The 22096-nt window shown below is 42.4% G+C and overlaps 1 protein-coding gene across 8 annotated transcripts in view; it reads right to left on the bottom strand.

Moving 5' to 3' along the window:
- The window catches only part of adam28 (ADAM metallopeptidase domain 28), a 36803-nt gene that overhangs the window by 1905 nt on the left and 12802 nt on the right, over positions 1–22096 (bottom strand). For all 8 annotated transcript variants that reach the window (XM_028458651.1, XM_028458645.1, XM_028458646.1 and 5 more), the window contains 18 exons: positions 16949–17027; positions 16795–16871; positions 15864–16047; positions 15731–15793; positions 15566–15637; positions 14483–14652; positions 13816–13897; positions 11152–11285; positions 10625–10802; positions 9229–9318; positions 5756–5951; positions 4242–4347; positions 4014–4170; positions 3857–3937; positions 926–1019; positions 711–816; positions 553–616; positions 380–475 (listed from right to left, as the gene is read on the bottom strand). In XM_028458651.1, coding sequence (XP_028314452.1) covers positions 380–475; positions 553–616; positions 711–816; positions 926–1019; positions 3857–3937; positions 4014–4170; positions 4242–4347; positions 5756–5951; positions 9229–9318; positions 10625–10802; positions 11152–11285; positions 13816–13897; positions 14483–14652; positions 15566–15637; positions 15731–15793; positions 15864–16047; positions 16795–16871; positions 16949–17027 — 2029 coding nt within the window. The remainder of the gene's footprint in view (positions 1–379; positions 476–552; positions 617–710; positions 817–925; positions 1020–3856; positions 3938–4013; positions 4171–4241; positions 4348–5755; positions 5952–9228; positions 9319–10624; positions 10803–11151; positions 11286–13815; positions 13898–14482; positions 14653–15565; positions 15638–15730; positions 15794–15863; positions 16048–16794; positions 16872–16948; positions 17028–22096) is intronic.

Below are 22096 nucleotides of genomic sequence, written 5' to 3'. Positions count from 1 at the left end.
AAATCAACCAACCTTACCTATTATTAATATTATCATTATTATACCAGACCTAAAAGTTAAGCTGCCGTCATTGATGTTGGTTTTACTTTGATAAATCTGGTAAAGTGTTAACATGACTGTTGATGTTTACACACATTCATAATAAATAAATAAAAACTATTTTATTAATGTTTGACATGTTTTGCCTTATTGAACCCAAACATCAAAACTGAGCTACGATAACAGAAGCAGCTTTGTATCTTGTTTTGCTATTTCCACATGGTACGGAACTTTTAGGACATGTTTTGGTTTTCTAATGTGAACTTTGTCCTCCTTCTGAGTTTATTATATCATATTATAATAAACGTTGTTGGTGTTTAAAACATGGTGACTGGTCTACCTGGCGTACTGCCGTGTAGCTCTGAGTTGGAGGCTTGGGTCTGTTCCCGGCTGGTGGAGGCGGGGGCGGAGCTCCTTTGGGCTTCGCCATCCCTCCCTAGAAAAGGTCAAAGGTTAGGAGTCGGGTTGACGTGATTGAGCGCGACATTTGTCTTCTCTTTCATTACCAGTTACCTGTTTGACTTGTGAGGGCTGAGTGGGAACTGGTCTGCTGTGGACCGGCGGCTTCCTGTGTGACCTTTACAAAATAAAAGCCCCCCCAAAATTTTTATTTTATTTTTATTAAAGCCGTTTCTACAGAAAATGTCATCGAACGGGTGGCAATGGCTCACGTTGGCAACACAGGACTTTGTCGCTTTTTCCAGATGAATCCAACCACGGCAGCGGCAACTCCGAGCAGCACGAGGAGAACTATCAGAATGATGGCGACGAGCGCTCCTGCGTGACACCACAGGAGAAGAGTGTGGTTTTAAACATGACGCAGGGTTTCAGTTGAAGTATAATGACACTGGGGGGATTGCTCGACAATCTGATCGGTGGATCTCACCTGTAGAAAGCTTATTAAATTCTGTGTCCTGAGAGTCACAAGAAGGAGGCATCCAGCCTGGCTCACACTGACACTCATCTCTGTGGTTACACACCTGAAGGAAACATGGTTAACACCATTTATTATTTAAACTCTAGTCCGTTACTCTTTAACCAAGTTAACTAGTTACTTTACTGCAAAGTTACTTGTAAAAACATGCCTCTCAGTGCTGTTAATGTGCACACAGCTGTTACATTAGTAATTAGTAACAAAGCTAAGCCTCACATGAGGCTAATGCTAACAGCTCAATTACATTTGTTAACAACTCAGGGTAACACAAAGTTGCTCCTAATATATAAAAAAAACAACTCAATTATTCTTTTAAAAAGCTTAGAAAATGAATAACTGGACCTTTCACCACTGAGGAAGTTTAAAGTAAGTGTACAAGGAACAGCTAGCAGCTAATGCTAATGCTAACATACAGCTCTATAAACCATGAGCAGAGAATCCACACCGTAGGCTTTGTTAGCCTGCACAAGGACCAGACGTCATAGCCATTCTCGAAAATATCTAATGCTGATGCTAATGGCAAAGGTCAGTGTAGTAGTAAGGCTGTGGTGTTTCCATAACACCAAAAATAGGATAATTTGTAGTTCAACAAAGCTAGGATAAAGACTAATAAATAATAGCAAAACCCATAACATAATGAGTCTCAGAAAAAAGAGAGTTGAGAGTCACATTGTTAGTAAAAATGATGAGTTTAAATAGGTTAGTTTTAGGGTTTCATGCAACTCAGTGTGTGTTACGTCCCTGGCACCGTTTCTACTGTTTTCCCTGTTTCTCTTCCCTTGTCTGTTGGTGCCAGTGGGGTGTGGCCTATCCTCTTTTGGACCACCCACCTCTTCCTGGTTCCTCAGCTGCCTCCCATTTTCAATCAAGCACAGTCTACAAGAACCCTTGGCTTTTCCTCTACCAGCTACCAGATTGGCTGCTTATCTACACGGTATCTCGTAGTATGATTATCTTCTAAAAGATTTCAAAAGAATTGGAAACATTTTCTGAAGTTTTCAGATTCTTTTATCATCAGTTATTTGTTATTCTTATTCCTGCCTGCTACCGCATTGGGACTCACTCCTCCATTAGTCTTAAAACTCTTTGGAACTGAGTTTGGTCATCTGTTGCGTTGCTCTTGGGTCACTCGGGGATACTGCAACACTGTGTGTTTCAGTATTTTATACTTTTCACATACAAAAAAGTTATTTTCTTCTCCAATTTACTCCCCAACCAGCATGTCATATATGTAGACACCTCATCGCTCATGGAGAGACAGGACTATCTGCTGCCAATGCGCCATTTTGTGTAACTGATTTGGAAACAGATTTTTTTTAAATCGTCATATATAGCTATTACACAAAAATACTTGGATCTTGTAAAAATGCTATTTTTTAATCACTTAAATACATAATGTACTTGCTCTCTTCAGACAGAACACAGAACAAGATTTGGAAAACTCCTCCAACTGTATCTGCCTTAAATCACAGATGTAGGGTTTTCCTCTTACATTGGCATCTCTTCACTTTTATCCACTTTACAATCTAATAATTTGTTAGTCTGTTTTGTCTCACGTTGTGAAGCTGATCCTCACTCCCTGGCCTACAGGGTTCTTCAGGATCCCGTCACTGTTCCACCCACACCAGAGGAACACCGCAGCAAAGCTAGAGGTCTTTCTTTCAGAAGCTGTGGTGTGGCTTCCCTGTGCATTGTCTTAAGTCTTTCAAGGAGGATGGGGCAGATGTTGGGATCCTGGACGAGCCCCCTAGTATGTTGGCAAAAATATTTCTGTAATGATGGGCAAGGCATCGGAGCAAAATTCAAAAAGTAATTTGAATTTTTTTTTCCGTATAGGGAATAGCTAACGGCAACGCTGAGTCTGTTCAAAGATCAGTTTTGACCAGTCAGGGTTGGTTATTTGGTTATATGTATTCTTGTTGTCTTTGCAGCCTGCTTTACAAGAATGATTCTGGACGAGGCCTTGGGTCTTGGCAATATCATGCCATATGCTAAACTAACAAGTTGCTAAACAAACTTCAGGAACAGTTAATGTCATCACTCTTTACAGTTCAATTACTGATGCTACAGTGACTCACTGCACTCATACCTGGGGTTTGGTTGACCAAGAATGTTTGCTTTGCTAACACAAGCAAAGAAAAGTAGATTTAACTCTTTGCAAACATCCTCCCTCATCGAAACAAATGCTAGCGCTCACAGTTAGCGTAATCTCACGTTACAGTCATTGTTCGTGCTACTGCTAACAGTCGGATCAGAGTGTCAGTGAAACAGCTGCTAATGTAGGGTGACCGGACGTCCCGATTTACCCGGGACAGTCCCGATTTTCAGAGTTACATCCCGTGTCAATTTCCCCCAAACCATTTATTTGTCCCAGTTTTGAGTTTTAAAAATCTGGTCACCCTATGCTAATGCTAATAATTGGAGGTCAGAGAACCAGTAACGGTACTGCTGTTTGCTGCAAATAAATGCTAATAGTCATTAAGACCAGTTTGATGGCAACAAGGCACAATCTGTTAATGTTCAACTAGAAAGACTCGTAGCCTAATGGAAATACCAGCTTTTAAATTTTAAAAGAACCATTGGTTATCGTCAAACTTCAAATTAAGTCTCACATGCAGAAAGTGCAATATTACAATTTGGTCAGCCTTAGTGGTTTCATCATAAAAAATCAAACTCTGTCTTGTTGTATATTATTTTTTTTGGTTGCCTGTGAGAAGAAGCTGGATTAGAGTCAGTCTGACACTGTTAATGCTCACACTATTTTTACTCACAGTCTGACACCCATTCCTTTGCTGTCAGGAGAGAATAATTAACGGTTATCTACAGTCCTATTGGTGGATGATCAACATGAGATGACCTCCGCTTGTGTCAGTGAGTACTCACGGCATGTCCCGCGCATTTAGCCGAGCAGTTAACGTTCCTGTAAGCAGTCTTCAGGTCCACACACTGGTTCTGACTGCACACCTGAAACACACACATCACTGACTGCACCGCTGATGAAGGCTGCTGGCCAATGAAAAGTGTCTTAGGTTTTGTATACTTTGCCATTCCCACATTCGGTCCCCGTCTCCACCTGACCGTAGTCTTTGGTGTGGTCTCCAAAGAACGCTGCCTTGCAGTTGCCGACGGTCACCATGCGGCCGTAGTTTGGATTGTCGTTGCCGTATTGGCAGAAGAGTTTCCCACATAACACATCCCTGAAACAGATGTGTGTTTACTTTCCTTGTATTGACACAGTGACAGTTCACAGCTGCGTGACTGCACTCACTCTTGCTGACAGGGGATGTACTGGTCTTTGGATGGACGCCTGCAGAAGCCATAGTAAACCCCTCTGGTGTTCTGCTTATAGCACGAGCGTTGTGCCTCGATCGCACCTGAAACATTGAGCATCACGTTAGTTCAGGCAAGCACGGAAGTCAAGCTTGCCCAGCCCCTTCATCTGTCAGTAGCTGTAACAACTGACAGCATCCGTCCCCTAATTCAGTAATTCATCCAGCTGGTTCCAAGCTTCCCATTGGTTAGAGTTAGTCATGGTGCTGTACTTAAACCACTGCAACACGCCTACTTCCGCACACTTCGCAACCCACCCCAGCTCCCCCTCTTCTGTCTAATTAAACAGTGTCTTCTATTGGCATCTAACGTCTGCGCTTCTGTTCCAGTGGGTCCTTCTGACCGCTCTCTCTGCTCATGCCTCTCCATGTAGCTCATGGAAGAGTGAGGGGGAACTCCCTCCGCTTCAGGCTTTCCACGCAGCTGCTAGAATGGCAGAGAGGTCCCAGAACGGAGCCTTACCGCCAAATCTAAACTGCATGCTAAATAATAATAATAAATAATAAATCTTATTATTTTTGTGTATTTTGTAGTGATTGTGTTTTTCCTCTCATTTGGTGTCTTGTGGCTGGTAATATTTAGTATTTTTAGCATTTCTAACTAAAAATAAACATTATGAAACATTATGATACTCTCTCAAGTATCCCCTGTAGTGCCATCGTGTACCCCTCGGGGTTCAGGTACCCCCATTTGAGAAACCCTGGTCTAAAGTAGCTGTAGCAGAGCTGGTAAGCAATGGGGTACAGATACTTTATTACTGTACCTTGGCAGGTTTTTAAAGTATCTGCTCTAACATTTTCACACAAATATCTGTTTTATTTTACTCATATTTAAAAAATTGCTTCGTGACTTTTGTCTTCTATACCTGCTTATCCTGTACAGTGTGGACAGGGTCCCAGTGATATCAGGTGTTTGGGTTGTGAGTGATCAGCTGCCTCATGTTTTGCACCCAGGTGTAGCCCGTTCCCCAACCAAGCTTTGGCTGCTAGTTGGTTGTCATAGGTTACCCACTTTGTGTGTTGCTGTGTTTTTTTTTTTTTTTTTCCTGCTCCCTGTTTTCCTTGTGTCTTTTTTGGATTTCGTTTTTTGTCATTTAACATGGACTCCTATTATGATGGCTGCTGCCTCAATCTGACTCTGCATTTGGCTCCACAGCCCCATATCTTGACAGAACCACAAAGCCTCTTCTGTGAGAGCTATCTGCGTTGCCAGGTTGTGTCAAAAGGGGGCAGTTAAAGGCGTGTTTTAGTAGATTTTTAACAAGATAAGTTTAAAAAACACCTACACTTTGGTGCGAGAAGGAAGACAGAAATAGTATAAAGTTACTTAAACACTGTCTTTTTTTTTTACACAATCTAACTGAAGCAGCAGTGGTCTAAATACATCTGTCTGAAAATGATTGGCCAATATCAGGTCCTGGCCTGGAGGTTTGGGTCCTTTGGAGACACTCACTGGATCCGTACATCTTGACGCACTGGTCCATCCTCTGTGGACACTGGCCGTTGTAGCAGTAACCCAGGCCACTATCACATGGGAGCCCGTTCACGGCGAACATGTCCTCTGGGCAGTCGGTGCTCTCGCCGTTGCAGTACTCAGCCAGATCGCAGACATCCTGCTTCCTGCGGCACTCCTTAGTGCGCGGTGCAATCTGTGAGGATCAATAATGACCCATTAATAACAAGCAGTGACCTCCCAATGTAAAGATGTCACAGTGTAACTGTTTCAGTTCGATAGTACAGCTAAATAGGAGCAGTGTTAAGAGAGAAAGTAATAAATACATTTACAGAAAATTAGAAAATACATTTTCATTGATGTTGAGCATGCCTGTAACTAGGGATGCAACAATTCACTCAACTCCGGATACGATTTGATTCATGATATGATTCTCTCATGATTTATTTTACAAAATGGGACTGTACATAAATGACTGAAAAATATTCCTTTATTTTTTGGGGGAAAAAACTGTACTATTTTCTGTTTATTTTTCATTGTCAAAAGAATCCCTTAATAAACTATTCAAAACAATGCAATTTAACTAAAAATAAATCATGAATGAAATAAATAAAGGAATAATACAAATGAATAAGAAACCTATTAATTTAAATTCTGATTCTATAGTAAAAAATGCAAAACTGCATAATAGTTCTTTTTCTTTTTAAAAGTGCAACTGAAAATGTATTTTGTGCCTTAACAATTGGACTATATAAAAAAAAAAAAAAACATTAATTTCACTGAATTTGCGTCAGATATTTGTTTGGACCAGCAGAGGGCGCTGGTAACCCAGTGGTCGATTGGGATGCAGAAATTCTTGCAGTGAAGAAGAGATGCTATGCTAGCAGACAGAGCTAATAGAAAAACATGACTTTTACAGATATTCACGTAATATTAGATATTCTTTCGGTGTTAAAGGGGTGAGGAATCACTTATGAATATGTTTAAGAGTAGAAGGCGGCCAGAAAGAAAGTATTAGCAGATTTTGCCCGCCGCCAACACTTCTGGATAAAAGTGGATAAAAAAGTACTGCGATTCAATTTTCACAGCATCGATGTGAATCGATTTTTAACTGCCTTACGATTAATCGTTACATCGCTACCTGTAAGCCATGTTTGTGTCCTTGTGAGGTAATAAATGCTGCTTTAAGAGACAACGGTATGATTTCATGAAGTTTTTGGCATCCAGGGGCCTGTTCGTCAGCAGCTTATGAAGGCACATTGAACATAATACATTTGTTCTTAGTCGTGCCATTTCTGATGCTAACGCCCAGCCACCTTCTGTGGTTCAGGTCGGGGTTTCTACCTATTATGTTGTTACACACATGGCACTGTTTTAGAGTTCATAAGTTTAGCTATACTTGTAGCCTGATAATTTTGTTTACATTTTGAATTGAATTCATTCGTGTTATTTTATTCTAAAAAAAAATGGTGTCACGGTCTGTTTTGTTTTGTTTGTGTGTAGCCCTTTTGGTCCTCTGTCTGTTTTTTTAAGAGTCATTGTTTATTCTGTTTTCAAGTCGAGCTTCTTGAGTTAATTCTTGTCTGTGGCTGCGTCCAAATATTCCCTCCTATCTCCTTTCCTATCCACTTTTCCATAACCCCCGTGGATGACGTCACAGGGTTAAGGAAAGGTGTTAGGAGAGGAGTTAGGAAATGGCCATCACATTTGTTTTGACAGTCAGACTCACTTCCACTAGGTGACGGAATAATCTGACGGCCGCGAAGGTTAGTGACGTCTGCCGTGGTGAAAAAACTACAAATTTCAGAAAGTTGACTACTAAAGGCTTATTTATTATAACACTTTCCCCTGATATAATCTTAAAATCACACGGTTTGTTTGTAAATCAAAGGAAAAGAGACTACCAGAATATAATGAACAAAAGTCAAACTAAAAGAACGTCACATACATGGAGAATGGTTGCTCACACTCACCTTCCACTCAGTAATATGAATTATGTGTCTGATTCCTTTTTCTTGAACTACAGAGTGTCTATTTTATGTCAGCTATAATCTGATAATGTCTTACATATAATAAGACATGGGTTTTTTAATTATTTATTTGAAGTTGTTAAGGCATACTATTGCATTGGTACGGTCATCGTGAGTCTCCGTAAACGCTCAGGTGTGCGTTTCCCTTCTCTTCTGCTTTGGTAAAGGATGCATCAGTGTTTCCTAGGCTAAAGGAGGTAAAAAAAAGAGAACTTGGATGCTCTTTATCATGGCCGCCACTTAAACACTTCCGGGGGTGAAGGAACAGTAGATAGGAAAGGACATAGGAGGGACTATTCGGATGCAGCCTTTGTGTTTCCAGGTCTTCCTGCTCATGTCTCCTCCTCCCAGTGACGTCAGGTGTTTGGGTTGTGAGTGATTAGCTGCCTCTTGGTTTGCACACAGGTGTAGCTTGTTCCCAATCAGGCCTCCAGCACTATTCAGCTTTTGGACACAGAATGGCTGCTGGTTGGTTGTCATATGTTACCCTCCTTGTGTGCTACGATGTGTCCCTTCCTGTTCACTGGTTTTCCTCATGCTTTTTTTTGTTTGGTTTTTGTAAGTTGAGCATGGACAATTACTTTGAAAGCTACACCTGCCTGCTGCCTCAATCTGTCTCTGTGTTTGGGTCCAGCAACACCACATCTCTGTCCCATGACAAATTGTACATTTGTACAAACCTTTTGCTTCATACAGATGTCTTTGTGGAAAATAAATTGTCTAAGGAACACAATAAACAGTGATTATATATCGACGGCTGAGATGAGATGCATGTTATTCCTCTAAACGCCACTAGGTGGGAGTAACTGGATAAACAGTAAATATAGTTGAACTCACACAGTTGCTTGTGGATAGGCTTCTGTCAAAACTTTTTACCGAATATTTTAATATCACTGAATTAGTAAATGGCACAATAATACAACTTTGTTACTAGTTTGTTAAAGAAATACCTTTGGAGTAATTTCTATCAACATTTAACCTCAAACAGGCGTAATATCCCTTTGTGGGCATCGCCATTTTGATGATTTCAGCCAACCAGTGTTTGCGTATCATGTTCTCACCACATCATGCGTAATCCAATGTATTTCCCGTCCAATATATCTATGTTTTCTATTAAGCCTATATGGAATTAAGATAGATCTAAATATTTTAAAAGATAGAGACCAAAAATGTTGAATCTGTACTGTGGACAATAATAAATGGACTGGTTGTCAGGAGGTTCTGGAAAGATTTACAAATGTGCATTATTGCTTTCATAAAAAACAGAGGAACAATAATGTTCAATTTAGATGTACACTGACTTTAGGGATCTGCTTTTTTGATATAAAGTTCAATTTTAAAGTTTAAATATTTCATGGAAACAGTGAACAATAACTTATTTTCAGCAGTGTGTGTGCGTGTGTGCGTGCGTGCGTGCGTGCGTGCGTGTGCGCATAAACTGACCTGACAGTTGTCACAGCACTCTCCCTCTGCACACTGAGTGCCTTCCTTTAGGGTGCAGGAGGTGGCGTTACAGCATGGATTGGTACATTCCTGCAGACAAAACACACACACACACACACACACACACACACACACACACACACACACACACACACACACACACACACACACACACACACACACACACACACACACACACACACACACACACACACACAGAGGAAGAGGGAGATTTTTATACTTGACTTTATTTTCTTTGGCTTTCACAAACCCACTCAGCAGGTCCATGAAAGCACGGAGCTCAGATGTGATGTTATCTACTGTCTTAGCACTGAGGTACTTAGTCTGAACACGTGCAAAGTCTCCATCTGATGAATTTCCAAGAGGTGCTTTGAGCAAATCACTGTGTGTGTGTGTGTGTGTGTGTTTTCTGACGCCTTCGGGCAAAGTCAGGATCAGACAAGAAAAACACACGTCCGTAAGGCTCGCTGTGAGGGAAGCTCACAGGGTTAGTAGAGAACCAGAAAAATCCTTACAGAAACACTGAGACGTGTGCAAGGGTTTGTCCGGGAAAGACCAGGTTAGACAATGAGAAGCTGTACGTTTATGGACAAATGGCGTTTCCCTCATATCTGCATTTCAGATCAGAGGGATGAACACATTTCAGTTTGATGTTCCTTCTTCCAATATTTGGACTGGATGCAAAGACAAAACCTTGGAGAAGTCTATCAAATGTGTGCAAAAATAATTCAACAACGATATATCTTTGGGTTACGTATCAAAGGCTGTTATTGAGTCTCTGGGCCTAATTTCTTGTTAGTAGATCTAGTGCAACATGTGTAAAGCTGTGTTTCCATTACAGATTTTCGCAAAAAATAAACGATATTTCTAAACTTCGACAAACTATATTTGCGCTTTGAACATGTTTCCATTGAAGTTTGTTTTGGGCAGGAGCCTTGTAACTCTGGTGAAATCTCATCCCGAGAGATTTGGCTGCAGGAACGCACCAAACCTCCTCATAACACTTTGTATTCCTTTGTTGTTTCACGTCTAATGTGGCAGTAAAAATTAAAAAATATAATGCTAAGAAATGTCTAGGTCTCCTCTTCTGTTTACATATTTTCTGAGAGAGAAATGGTCATGTGACCAGCTGCGTCAGATTTTGACATGTATTTGCTGAAAAAGTGTTAATATAATGCTTTTGCAATACATTTCAATATTGAAACGTCTGAAATTCCTCCTCATGAAAGCGTAAAAATGTTTTAGCGATAATGGAGTGCTTTTTCAAAATTCCGGTGTTTCCATTACCAGTTATTATGGCGCTATTTAGATTTTGCGCATTCCCAAGGGTAATGGAAACCCAGCTACAGTTAGTGTGAAGTGTGACGTGCTTCACCTCCAACGTGCCGCAGTCGCACTGCTCCCCTGTCTCCCTGAAGCCATTTCCACAGACCGCAGGTGTCACCACCGACCTGTAGCTGGGTTGGTCCAGCAAACAGCTGGGGTTGCGGCTCATCAGGTACTTGTGATACTTGGTGGCACTGCAGCTGCTGAAAGTTCGAGGGACGTTCCAGCTGAGGAGAAACCACAAATTTCATGTTCACAATGTCTGTTTTCTTGCACAGATTCTCCCATTGGATCTTGTTGGGCTAGTAGATATTGGAGATCTAACAAGAACTTCTTCCCCTGTGCCGTTACCTTGTGGCAATGGGGGAACCTGTAGGCCTTCAAGGCCATGTAAGCTACACCAGAAACTTAAACTCAACAGGTTACAGGGAAGAGGACAAACTAAAACAACACCTGACCCTCCAAGTTAAGACTAAAGCATGGGGCTAACAACCTAGACGCCAAAAACTACGACGTGACAGAAATTGCAGCAAATGAAATATATTTAGAGAATGGAAAGCTTTGATCGTTTCTCACCTGAGTGCTGCTGCCATGATGCAGCTGTCCTCAGTGCAGACACAGGCACTGGAGTCGTCGTGGTCCATCCCCAAGTTGTGGCCCATCTCATGAGCCAGGGTTGCTCCCACTGCGATGGCACGGTCGTTATGGTCCTAAGAGCAGAATAACCAGTCCAAAAAAACTGACATTTAAGGAGGTGTAACTAAAGCTGAATTAAAGCTAACGTGAAGGTTACAGTCCCATGGAAGACTGTTCAAAGTTAAGTCAAAATATGCACATTTTTGTGCTTTTCTTTTGTTTCTTCCAGATGATTTCAGTTATTTTCATTGGCAAGCAGCTTAGCAGAGTCACTTTTATAGCCAAACATTGATAACTGGGTCTTAAAACTACTGCAGTAGTGCCAAAAAAGGTAAGTATGAGTGAATGTTGAATACGCTTAAAGTGACTCTTTTAAGAAATTATGTTGGACATGCATTTAGGATTAAATCAGATATAAAAGGACATCAAACCATTAAACCATAGTTTTAGCCAAGGAAATATTACCCAATGATTATACACAGTAGTCGTCCTGTTTATTTTACATGGACAGAAGCTGGTTGCTCTGCACAGTTAGTCCTGAGTGAGATGGCATCCATTGTTGAATACACACCCTATCTCCCTTTTATACCTATTGTAGTTAATATTACTTTGGCTAATAGATAATAGTTTACTCAATGACCTTAGTTAGCCAAAAAAAGCTATATCTGGGTCAACTGTACATTTTCCAGTTAAATATTTTAGGTTAAAACAGTTTATTTCATCACAATAGCCAGAAGGCAGTTTTCCCAGCATGCTTTGAAGTGTTGTAGTGTCAAATATACACAAAATCGGAAGCGTTTTCTTTAAAAATTTTCTATATATTTATTACAAATTGCATACATTTTTTTTTTTGTGAAAGTTTCACACTTTAAGCGTCTATTCTGCTGTGTCGTGTGTCACCACGAGTAACCACAGTAAACCAAATGTGTTCTTGTACAAGAGTATAAATAGTGCTGTGAAATACAGTTGGACAGTACTCAAAATGTAATTTGCCAAAATCAGGCAAACAAAGCTAAATAAATACAATGAGGAATTAATCACCAGTGATATACAACAAAGACAGTTTTAAGCATGTTTTTAAGCATAATTTGGGGTTAAATTGAACTAAAGCTTGCTTCATTCAACACATTTTTATGAGTAAGATGTTGCTGAATGCAAATTGTTACCTACAGTGCCCATCATTAGTATTCACCCCCTTGGACTATTTAATTTACCGAAATATTGCTTTAATAAAAAAGAAATCAAGGAAAATTAATGGTGTAATTCAATCTAATTGTTGCCAAGCCTCACAATTATTGAAATGAGGATCACCTGACTGGTGTGGGTGTGTCCAAAGTGATTGAGGTATAAAACACCTATGTCTAGAGGGTCCAGTGACTGGTTGAACAGTACGCCTGGCTCATATTACGCCATGAAGACAAAATAAAACCCCTCGCCATGCAGGGAAATGGTTATTGAAAAGTACAAGTCAGGGGATCGATACAAAAAAAATGTCCAAGGCACTGAACATCCCCTGGGGTTCAGTGAAAGCAATTATCAAGAAGTGGAAGGAATATGGCACATGTGTACATCTGCCAAGATCAGGACGTCCTTGTAATCTGAGTGACTGTGCCAGTAGGAGACTAGTGAGAGAAACCAACAAGACTCCTACGGCTGCACTGAAGGAGTTACAGCTTCAGCTGCTGAGAGGGGAGAGACTGTGCATATAGGAACTGTTTTCTGGATTCTAAACCAATAAAAGCTTTATGGCAGAGTGGCAATGAGGAAGTCATAGTTGAAGAAAACTCATTATACTGTAGATCTCGACAAGTTTGCCAAAAGGCAAGTGGAAGAAGGTTCTTTGGTCTGATGCAGCTTTTTGGCAGAAACCAAATACTAGTGCACATTACCAAAAACACACCATCCCCTCTGTGAAGCATGGTGGTGGCAGCATCATGCTGTGGGGATGTTTCTCAGCCACTGGCTCATTCAGTCTGCAAGAGAACTACGGCTTGGGAGATTTATTTTTCAACAAGACAATGATCAGCAATGACTAAAAGACAACCAGGCAAATGTTCTGGAGTAGCCCAGTCAAAGCCCAAAACTCAATCCTATAGAGAATTTGTGGCTGGAATTAAAAAGGGCTGTTAATGCTTGACACCCGCACAACCTGACAGAACTTGAGCAGTATTGTAGAGAAGAGTGGAGAATAATTACAGTGTGCAGATGTTAAGAGAATGATTGAGACTCATCCACACAGACTCAGTGCTGTGATCACAGCCAAAGGTGCGTCTACTAAATATTGACTTCTAGGGGGTGAATAATTATGCAAACAATTGTTTTTCTTTAAATATTTTTTTTATTGACATTACTTTGTAGAAGCCCGTTTCTCTTTTGACACTAAACAGTAATTTCCAATAATTTATTGTGTGAAAAAAGCTACATTTATTTTACCTTAATTATTTTTTAAAGCAATAAAAGGGTAAATCATCCAATGGGTGAACACTTACAATAGGCACTGTAATTCTAAAGGAGAAGATTCTACTGGTGTTTTTTTACATGCGATATTTTAACAATTTAACGATACTTGCAGATTATTTTGAATGAAGTGTCATTTATTCTCACCTGTATGACTCCAACTGAGTGTCCGGAGCAGAGCGTCCCAATGTAAGCCAAACCTACAGTCGCTCCTTCAAAGTCAATGGCACTGCAACACAAAAGCACCACTTTCACTGTAAGATTTCTTTGTTCTTTTTAGCCTTTGCAGACAAAACGACAAAGTAACATGACCCAAAAAGAAATAATAGTAAATGGACTTGATTTTATATAGCGCTTTATCACCACACTGAAGCAGTCTCAAAGCGCTTTACATATCAGCTCATTCACCCAATCACTCTCACATTCACACAGCAGTGGGACAGGACTGCCATGCAAGGCGCTAGTCGACCACTGGGAGCAACTTAGGGTTCAGTGTCTTGCCCAAGGACACTTCGACACATAGTCAGGTAGTGGGATCGAACCCCCAACCTCTCGATCAGAAGACGACCCACTATCACCTGAGCCATGGTCGCCCACAAGTATTAATCAAAAGTATAGTATAGTATAGTATCAAAAGGGCACATGACGTTGGAGCCCGTTTTCATCATCTTAGTCTTAATCTTTGAATATGATCTTTAAGGTCTTTGTATGTTATTGAAAATTATTAGGGTTTTATTCTTTCATCCAAAATCAATAATCAAAAATCAAACCACACTTTGGTGTGTACGGTTATGGAGCCGTGAATTGCTCAGACCTGATCAGATGTGCGTTGTCGTGTTTTTTCCTCGTCATTAGCTCGCTGTTCCTCCAGTTCATAAAAGCATTCAGGTTTTTTCCGGCTGGAGGCGTCACAGAGATTTGGTCACGATTAGACCAGATTTCTATCCCCACCAGAGCAATAAATGTCTGCAGGGGTTTGTACGCCTGCAAGAACAACAACAGGAGACGTTTTAATGCTATCTTTGACATATTTCACCTTACAATGTAATGCTAACAATGCTATGTTATGCTAACTCTTTAGTAGCTATGCTTCCAAAACAGAGAATGCTTTGTACAACACAATTGCTAAACAATATAAGAAAGACTTTTCATACTTTGATGTACAGCTATGTAACTATGGCTAACCATGGTTATTGCTAATATGACAAAACTGCTCTCAAGCTGCAATTACCAGCTATGCTAAGCTAGTAGCTTCTGCCTTCTTGGCTCCCAAACAAATCTGATCAACAATTGTTGATTAAAATCAGTTAAAAATATTTATTGTCATTATCAGATGAATTGTATCATAGAGTTTAGGGTTGATCATGAGCGGCTGCCAGACTAAATCTATTTAAAGTTGTCTCAACCATCTTTAGATGATAGGTCTAAAGCTGAATAATAAAACTTTGTTAATCAATTGTGTAAAAAATGTCTTTGGAGTCATTTATATTAACTTTTAGCCTCAAACACAGGTAACTAATATCCCTTTATATGTGGGCGTTGCCATTTTGGAGATTAAAGGCCGAATCAGCATTCCCACATTATGTTGTCATCACGTCAGGAACACGTCCTATTTCCTCTCCCTTAAAAAGTCTATGGAAAAGCTTTTCATTCCTATAGTAGAGGTAATAGTCATTTAGTTGAGCTGTCTTTGCCATTGGGTTAAGAGTTCCTTCAATGAGTTTTTAATGGTAATATATTGATGGCAATGCTGTAATCTCTCTTAAAGTGATTTCTACATACATACACATTATGCCCTCAGGGTTTCTCCATAACTTTCCAATCTGACACCATTCTGATGATCTAATGTTAGAAATCTACTGAAGGTTTCACAAAGTCTTTGATTCCACTGACTCACCATGTTCACAAAGTTCACAATTTCAAAAATCCTCTGCCTCAGTTTAGTCTGATCTCTCTTCATCTTCAAGTACTGAAACCACATCGTGCGTCGTTAGTGTGTCACCTTGCGTTGCTTCATAACTTCCAGTTTTTGATATTTTCAGTTTCAGTTTTGTTTCCTCACCTCACGGTTATCAGCGACAAGAAAGAGTTCGATGTACTTCTGTTTCTGTACAATAGAAACACCCTGAAAGACATGAACACTTAGTTTTCATTCTCCTCTTGTATCTGGTAAAAAAAATCTTAGTCTGAGTTACCGCAGATCTGGAGCGACTGCGCCCCGTTGGAGGTTCGAAGTCATCGCTCCAGCTGGTGTTGGTAACACCGCACATAGCCGGAGTGAAGGTGTTATCGTTAAAAGTCGACACGGCGTGATCCCCCACATCGCTGCTGGAAAGGGGCTCGATCAGGTACCTCTGAGCTGACGTCCTGAAGTATCCCCTAAATGAAAACCAGCCCTGTTAGATTCATTCAGAAAGTCTGGATTCGGGTAAAACATGACGTTTCTACTATATTTGTTTTTTTTTGGGGGGGGTGTGTGTGTGTGTAAAACAACGTTAACAATGTACTGATTCCTGTTGTAACAGAAAAGGTTTCACCATGCCAAAGAGCTGTTGTGTGTTTGGCTCTTTGTTCAATGTAAAAAATATAATATATAAATAAAAATGTTGATACACAAAACAAAAAACACGCATCTTTGAAAATGAAGTCAAACAATATCTGAAAACTATTAAACATTCCACTAATTTAAAAGCCATTAAGACTTTTGATTAATTCTCTTCCCCTTCCCCCACCACCCCCTCACCTAGGTGTAACACTGCTCTCCCTTTTTATATCTCCCCTTTATAAAAATGTTTCTTACCCTTCCTTAGGGAGGGCTGGTGATGGTCACAATTATGCAGTAAGATAAATTAATTTATTTGCAATCACAAAACATGCATTGCTGTCTCAAAATGATTGCACTACATGTAGTGTTGACCTTTGACAGCATGTGCAGACAAGTGAAAAAAAAAAAAAGACTTTTGAGTCATGTGTTCCTTTCAATGTATTTGTATAATATGATATTCTGAAGCTTTGAATCTGTGTGTTTGTTGTTGCCTGATGGTTATCATTGCACAGTACTGTATTGCATTGTACTACTTTGTAGAAGAAGAAATAAAGCAGAGACGTGTTAGCGTCCACGCTCACCGAAGCCCGTCACAGGTGCTGATACTCGCTGATGATTGGCTGTCGTTCACAATGCTGCCCTGGTAGTAACAGTGATCCTAACAGTGACACAAGCATTGAGATAAACAGTATTTAGGATAACACAAAGGGATGTTTTGAACATGCAAACACTCACTATTTCCTTTGGCACTTCGGTGACTTGAGTCCCGTCTTCTTTGTAGTGAGTCTCAGTGTAATCACTGGTGATGATGTCACTGTTAAAGGACAACATTAATATTAGCATTGAAGGTGAAAGTGTTTCTGTGCAGCTACATCGCACCATGTATAAATGACACCACATGTTAGTGGTGTCAGACAGGGTTGGGGTCAATTTCATTTTCAATTACCCATGTTCAATTACGATTACAGTGACCAACATTTTTTTTTTCTTCCCAATTACAATGAAATGACAATTATCTTTTGTCCCTCAGGAGATCAATTACAATTGCATTCTCAATTACTGAGCCTGAAATAAAAAAACCTAATACTGTGATGGGGGACAAGTAGGGGATTTTATTTTTGTTTGGGTTTATTGTGGTGTGGCTTTTTGATTGCATGTTGTGTGTTTTTATTGTGGTTTTTTGGTTGCATATTTTGGACACCACCCCTTTTAGCCTGTTGCCCCTAGCAACCCCAACAGCTGTCACTTTTGGCTAATCAATGGCCCCCTGCAATTGAACACACCTGCGACGCATCAGACCTGACTATAAAGAGGAGGGCACGGAAGACAAGGGGGCGAGACGAGAGACGCGGACGACAGACGAGCCTTGCCGAGGGAGAGAGCGGACGCCCTGGGGGCGTGTCGGCTGTGGGTTCGTTGGAACGCGGACGACCGACGAGCCTGGCCGAGGGAAGACGGGGACGACAGGCGAGCCTTGCCGAGGGAGAGAGCGGACGCCCTAGGGGCGTGTCGGCTGTGGGTTCGTTGGAACGCGGACGACCGACGAGCCTTGCCGAGGGAAGACGCGGACGACAGGCGAGCCTTGCCGAGGGAGAGAGCGGACGCCCTAGGGGCGTGTCGGCTGTGGGTTCGTTGGAACGCGGACGACCGACGAGCCTTGCCGAGGGAGAGAGCGGACGCACACCTGATTGGAAGCCCTGGAGCACACAGCAGACCCCGCGAGCTACCGACGCGAATCTACAGTAGAGGCAGGGGAGACCCTGCCTTGCCTGTAAGTATACAGATGCCCTAGGGGCGTGTCGGCTGTGGGTTCGTGGGGACGTGGAGCTGTGTGCTGGCTGTGTCATTTTGTGACAGGGAGGATCGAGACCCAGGAGCTGCGGTTGTCCAACAGAGCGGCCCGGACGTGCAAGCGGAGCGAGACGGAGACCGTACCCCGACGCAAGACTACAGTGCCTGAGAGGTCCCTGAAAGTGGATGAGCTGCGGTATTTACGCACGGCGCCCGGACTGGTCTATACTGCCCCCTCAGGATAATATTTTAGATTGGTATTCTATGATTGTTTTAATAGTGTGGTGCGACTTTTTTAGACTTGCAAATATTAAATGGCTAACGTGCATCCACTGTCTTCTCTTTATTGGGCCAGTTGCTCTCACTACATTGGGTTTTAATATTTTATTGGTTTGACCAATTTAATCAACTTAACATTTCTAAAAACCCACTCGGTCAGCATTACATTTCTGGCGTTGTCGACAGGACCAATGTTGTGAGAGCACTGTTTCCCGGTAAAGACAAGATGATGATGCCTGTGTATCCTGGTGCGCCGTGGCTGCCAAAATTTAGAGGGCCCGGTGACGATCTCAAGTATTCTGATTGGAAGGAGCAAATTAAAGGGCTCCTGGGCAGCCAAGATATACCAGAGTTTGTGGGGCAACCTAGGTGCTCCACTCGGACAAATCTAGGACAGTTGCCTGCTCGCTATGTGGACTAGAATGCACCCGTTGCAGGGACTGTCAACGATAAGGTGTGGGGGAATGTGATGGGGGACAAGTAGGGGATTTTATTTTTGTTTGGGTTTATTGTGGTGTGGCTTTTTGATTGCATGTTGTGTGTTTTTATTATGGTTTTTTGGTTGCATATTTTGGACACCGCCCCTTTTAGCCTGTTGCCCCTAGCAACCCCAACAGCTGTCACTTTTGGCTAATCAATGGCCCCCTGCAATTGAACACACCTGCGACGCATCAGACCTGACTATAAAGAGGAGGGCACGGAAGACAACGGGGCGAGACGAGAGACGCGGACGACAGACGAGCCTTGCCGAGGGAGAGAGCGGACGCCCTGGGGGCGTGTCGGCTGTGGGTTCGTTGGAACGCGGACGACCGACGAGCCTGGCCGAGGGAAGACGCGGACGACAGGCGAGCCTTGCCGAGGGAGAGAGCGGATGCCCTAGGGGCGTGTCGGCTGTGGGTTCGTTGGAACGCGGACGACCGACGAGCCTTGCCGAGGGAAGACGCGGACGACAGGCGAGCCTTGCCGAGGGAGAGAGCGGACGCCCTAGTGGCGTGTCGGCTGTGGGTTTGTTGGAACGCGGACGACCGACGAGCCTTGCCGAGGGAGAGAGCGGACGCACACCTGATTGGAAGCCCTGGAGCACACAGCAGACCCCGCGAGCTACCGACGCGAATCTACAGTAGAGGCAGGGGAGACCCTGCCTTGCCTGTAAGTATACAGACGCCCTAGGGGCGTGTCGGCTGTGGGTTCGTGGGGACGTGGAGCTGTGTGCTGGCTGTGTCATTTTGTGACAGGGAGGATCGAGACCCAGGAGCTGCGGTTGTCCAACAGAGCGGCCCGGACGTGCAAGCGGAGCGAGACGGAGACCGTACCCCGACGCAAGACTACAGTGCCTGAGAGGTCCCTGAAAGTGGATGAGCTGCGGTATTTACGCACGGCGCCCGGACTGGTCTATACTGCCCCCTCAGGATAATATTTTAGATTGGTATTCTATGATTGTTTTAATAGTGTGGTGCGACTTTTTTAGACTTGAAAATATTAAATGGCTAACGTGCATCCACTGTCTTCTCTTTATTGGGCCAGTTGCTCTCACTACATTTGGTTTTAATATTTTATTGGTTTGACCAATTTAATCAACTTAACATTTCTAAAAACCCACTCGGTCAGCATTACATTTCTGGCGTTGTCGACAGGACCAATGTTGTGAGAGCACTGTTTCCCGGTAAAGACAAGATGATGATGCCTGTGTATCCTGGTGCGCCGTGGCTGCCAAAATTTAGAGGGCCCGGTGACGATCTCAAGTATTCTGATTGGAAGGAGCAAATTAAAGGGCTCCTGGGCAGCCAAGATATACCAGAGTTTGTGGGGCAACCTAGGTGCTCCACTCGGACAAATCTAGGACAGTTGCCTGCTCGCTATGTGGACTAGAATGCACCCGTTGCAGGGACTGACAACGATAAGGTGTGGGGGAATGTGATGGGGGACAAGTAGGGGATTTTATTTTTGTTTGGGTTTATTGTGGTGTGGCTTTTTGATTGCATGTTGTGTGTTTTTATTGTGGTTTTTTGGTTGCATATTTTGGACACCGCCCCTTTTAGCCTGTTGCCCCTAGCAACCCCAACAGCTGTCACTTTTGGCTAATCAATGGCCCCCTGCAATTGAACACACCTGCGACGCATCAGACCTGACTATAAAGAGGAGGGCACGGAAGACAACGGGGCGAGACGAGAGACGAGGACGACAAAGGAGCCTTGCCGAGGGAGAGAGCGGACGCCCTGGGGGCGTGTCGGCTGTGGGTTCGTTGGAACGCGGACGACCGACGAGCCTGGCCGAGGGAAGACGCGGACGACAGGCGAGCCTTGCCGAGGGAGAGAGCGGACGCCCTAGGGGCGTGTCGGCTGTGGGTTCGTTGGAACGCGGACGACCAACGAGCCTTGCCGAGGGAAGACGCGGACGACAGGCGAGCCTTGCCGAGGGAGAGAGCGGACGCCCTAGGGGCGTGTCGGCTGTGGGTTCGTTGGAACGCGGACGACCGACGAGCCTTGCCGAGGGAGAGAGCGGACGCACACCTGATTGGAAGCCCTGGAGCACACAGCAGACCCCGCGAGCTACCGACGCGAATCTACAGTAGAGGCAGGGGAGACCCTGCCTTGCCTGTAAGTATACAGACGCCCTAGGGGCGTGTCGGCTGTGGGTTCGTGGGGACGTGGAGCTGTGTGCTGGCTGTGTCATTTTGTGACAGGGAGGATCGAGACCCAGGAGCTGCGGTTGTCCAATAGAGCGGCCCGGACGTGCAAGCGGAGCGAGACGGAGACCGTACCCCGACGCAAGACTACAGTGCCTGAGAGGTCCCTGAAAGTGGATGAGCTGCGGTATTTACGCACGGCGCCCGGACTGGTCTATACTGCCCCCTCAGGATAATATTTTAGATTGGTATTCTATGATTGTTTTAATAGTGTGGTGCGACTTTTTTAGACTTGCAAATATTAAATGGTTAATGTGCATCCACTGTCTTCTCTTTATTGGGCCAGTTGCTCTCACTACATTGGGTTTTAATATTTTATTGGTTTGACCAATTTAATCAACTTAACATTTCTAAAACCCACTCGGTACCATTACAATACAAGTTTACATTCCTCTTGTGTTAGCTTCCTGTTAGCATCTCTTATGATAACGTATCCAAAATCAGCTGTAAAATACACTGAAAACATGAGTTATCATCTAATTTCTCACTTATCTATTGGTCACCTTGTTATGCTTCCTAATCAATGAAAATATAAGTTTTAATAGTTTTGGTGTGGGTGTCTTTTTTGTGTCAGTATACCCCTCAATTTATGTTTTTTTTTTTTTTTTTTTATGGTAAAATGTGGGAAAGCTTGATATGAAACATACTGTATATATATTTTTTAAATTAGTATTTTATTGTGTTTTCAACAATGTTAAAGAACAAACACTCTTTTACAATACAAGCACATTTCTTCCAAACTTAGTGTCCTTAAAATGTCCATACTTGTATGAAAAAAAATACTTACAAAAAAACCAAAAACAGAAGAAAAAAAAAAAAGGGGAAGAAAAAAAATTATAGCTCAAAACCAGGGGTGTAATTGAGAAAACTATTGGATATGAAACATATTTTAATAATTTTTAACTACATATGTGTAGAACTGTACATGGAACTGCAACATGGTCCTTCAGTTTAGCGTTAAATTATAATTGACAATTTTTATAGATGTTTCATGGCAATTACAATTACAAAGTCAATTATATAAACTCAATTACAATTTGTTTGCAATTACGACACAATAGATTTTAACTATTACAATTATATTTACGCCATAATTGTAATTAATTATCAATTACGCGATTACAAGA

This window comes from Gouania willdenowi, chromosome 9 (genome assembly GCF_900634775.1).
Source record: "Gouania willdenowi chromosome 9, fGouWil2.1, whole genome shotgun sequence".
Classification (NCBI taxonomy): Eukaryota; Metazoa; Chordata; class Actinopteri; order Blenniiformes; family Gobiesocidae; genus Gouania; species Gouania willdenowi.
This window is presented reverse-complemented; position numbering and strand designations above follow the sequence as displayed.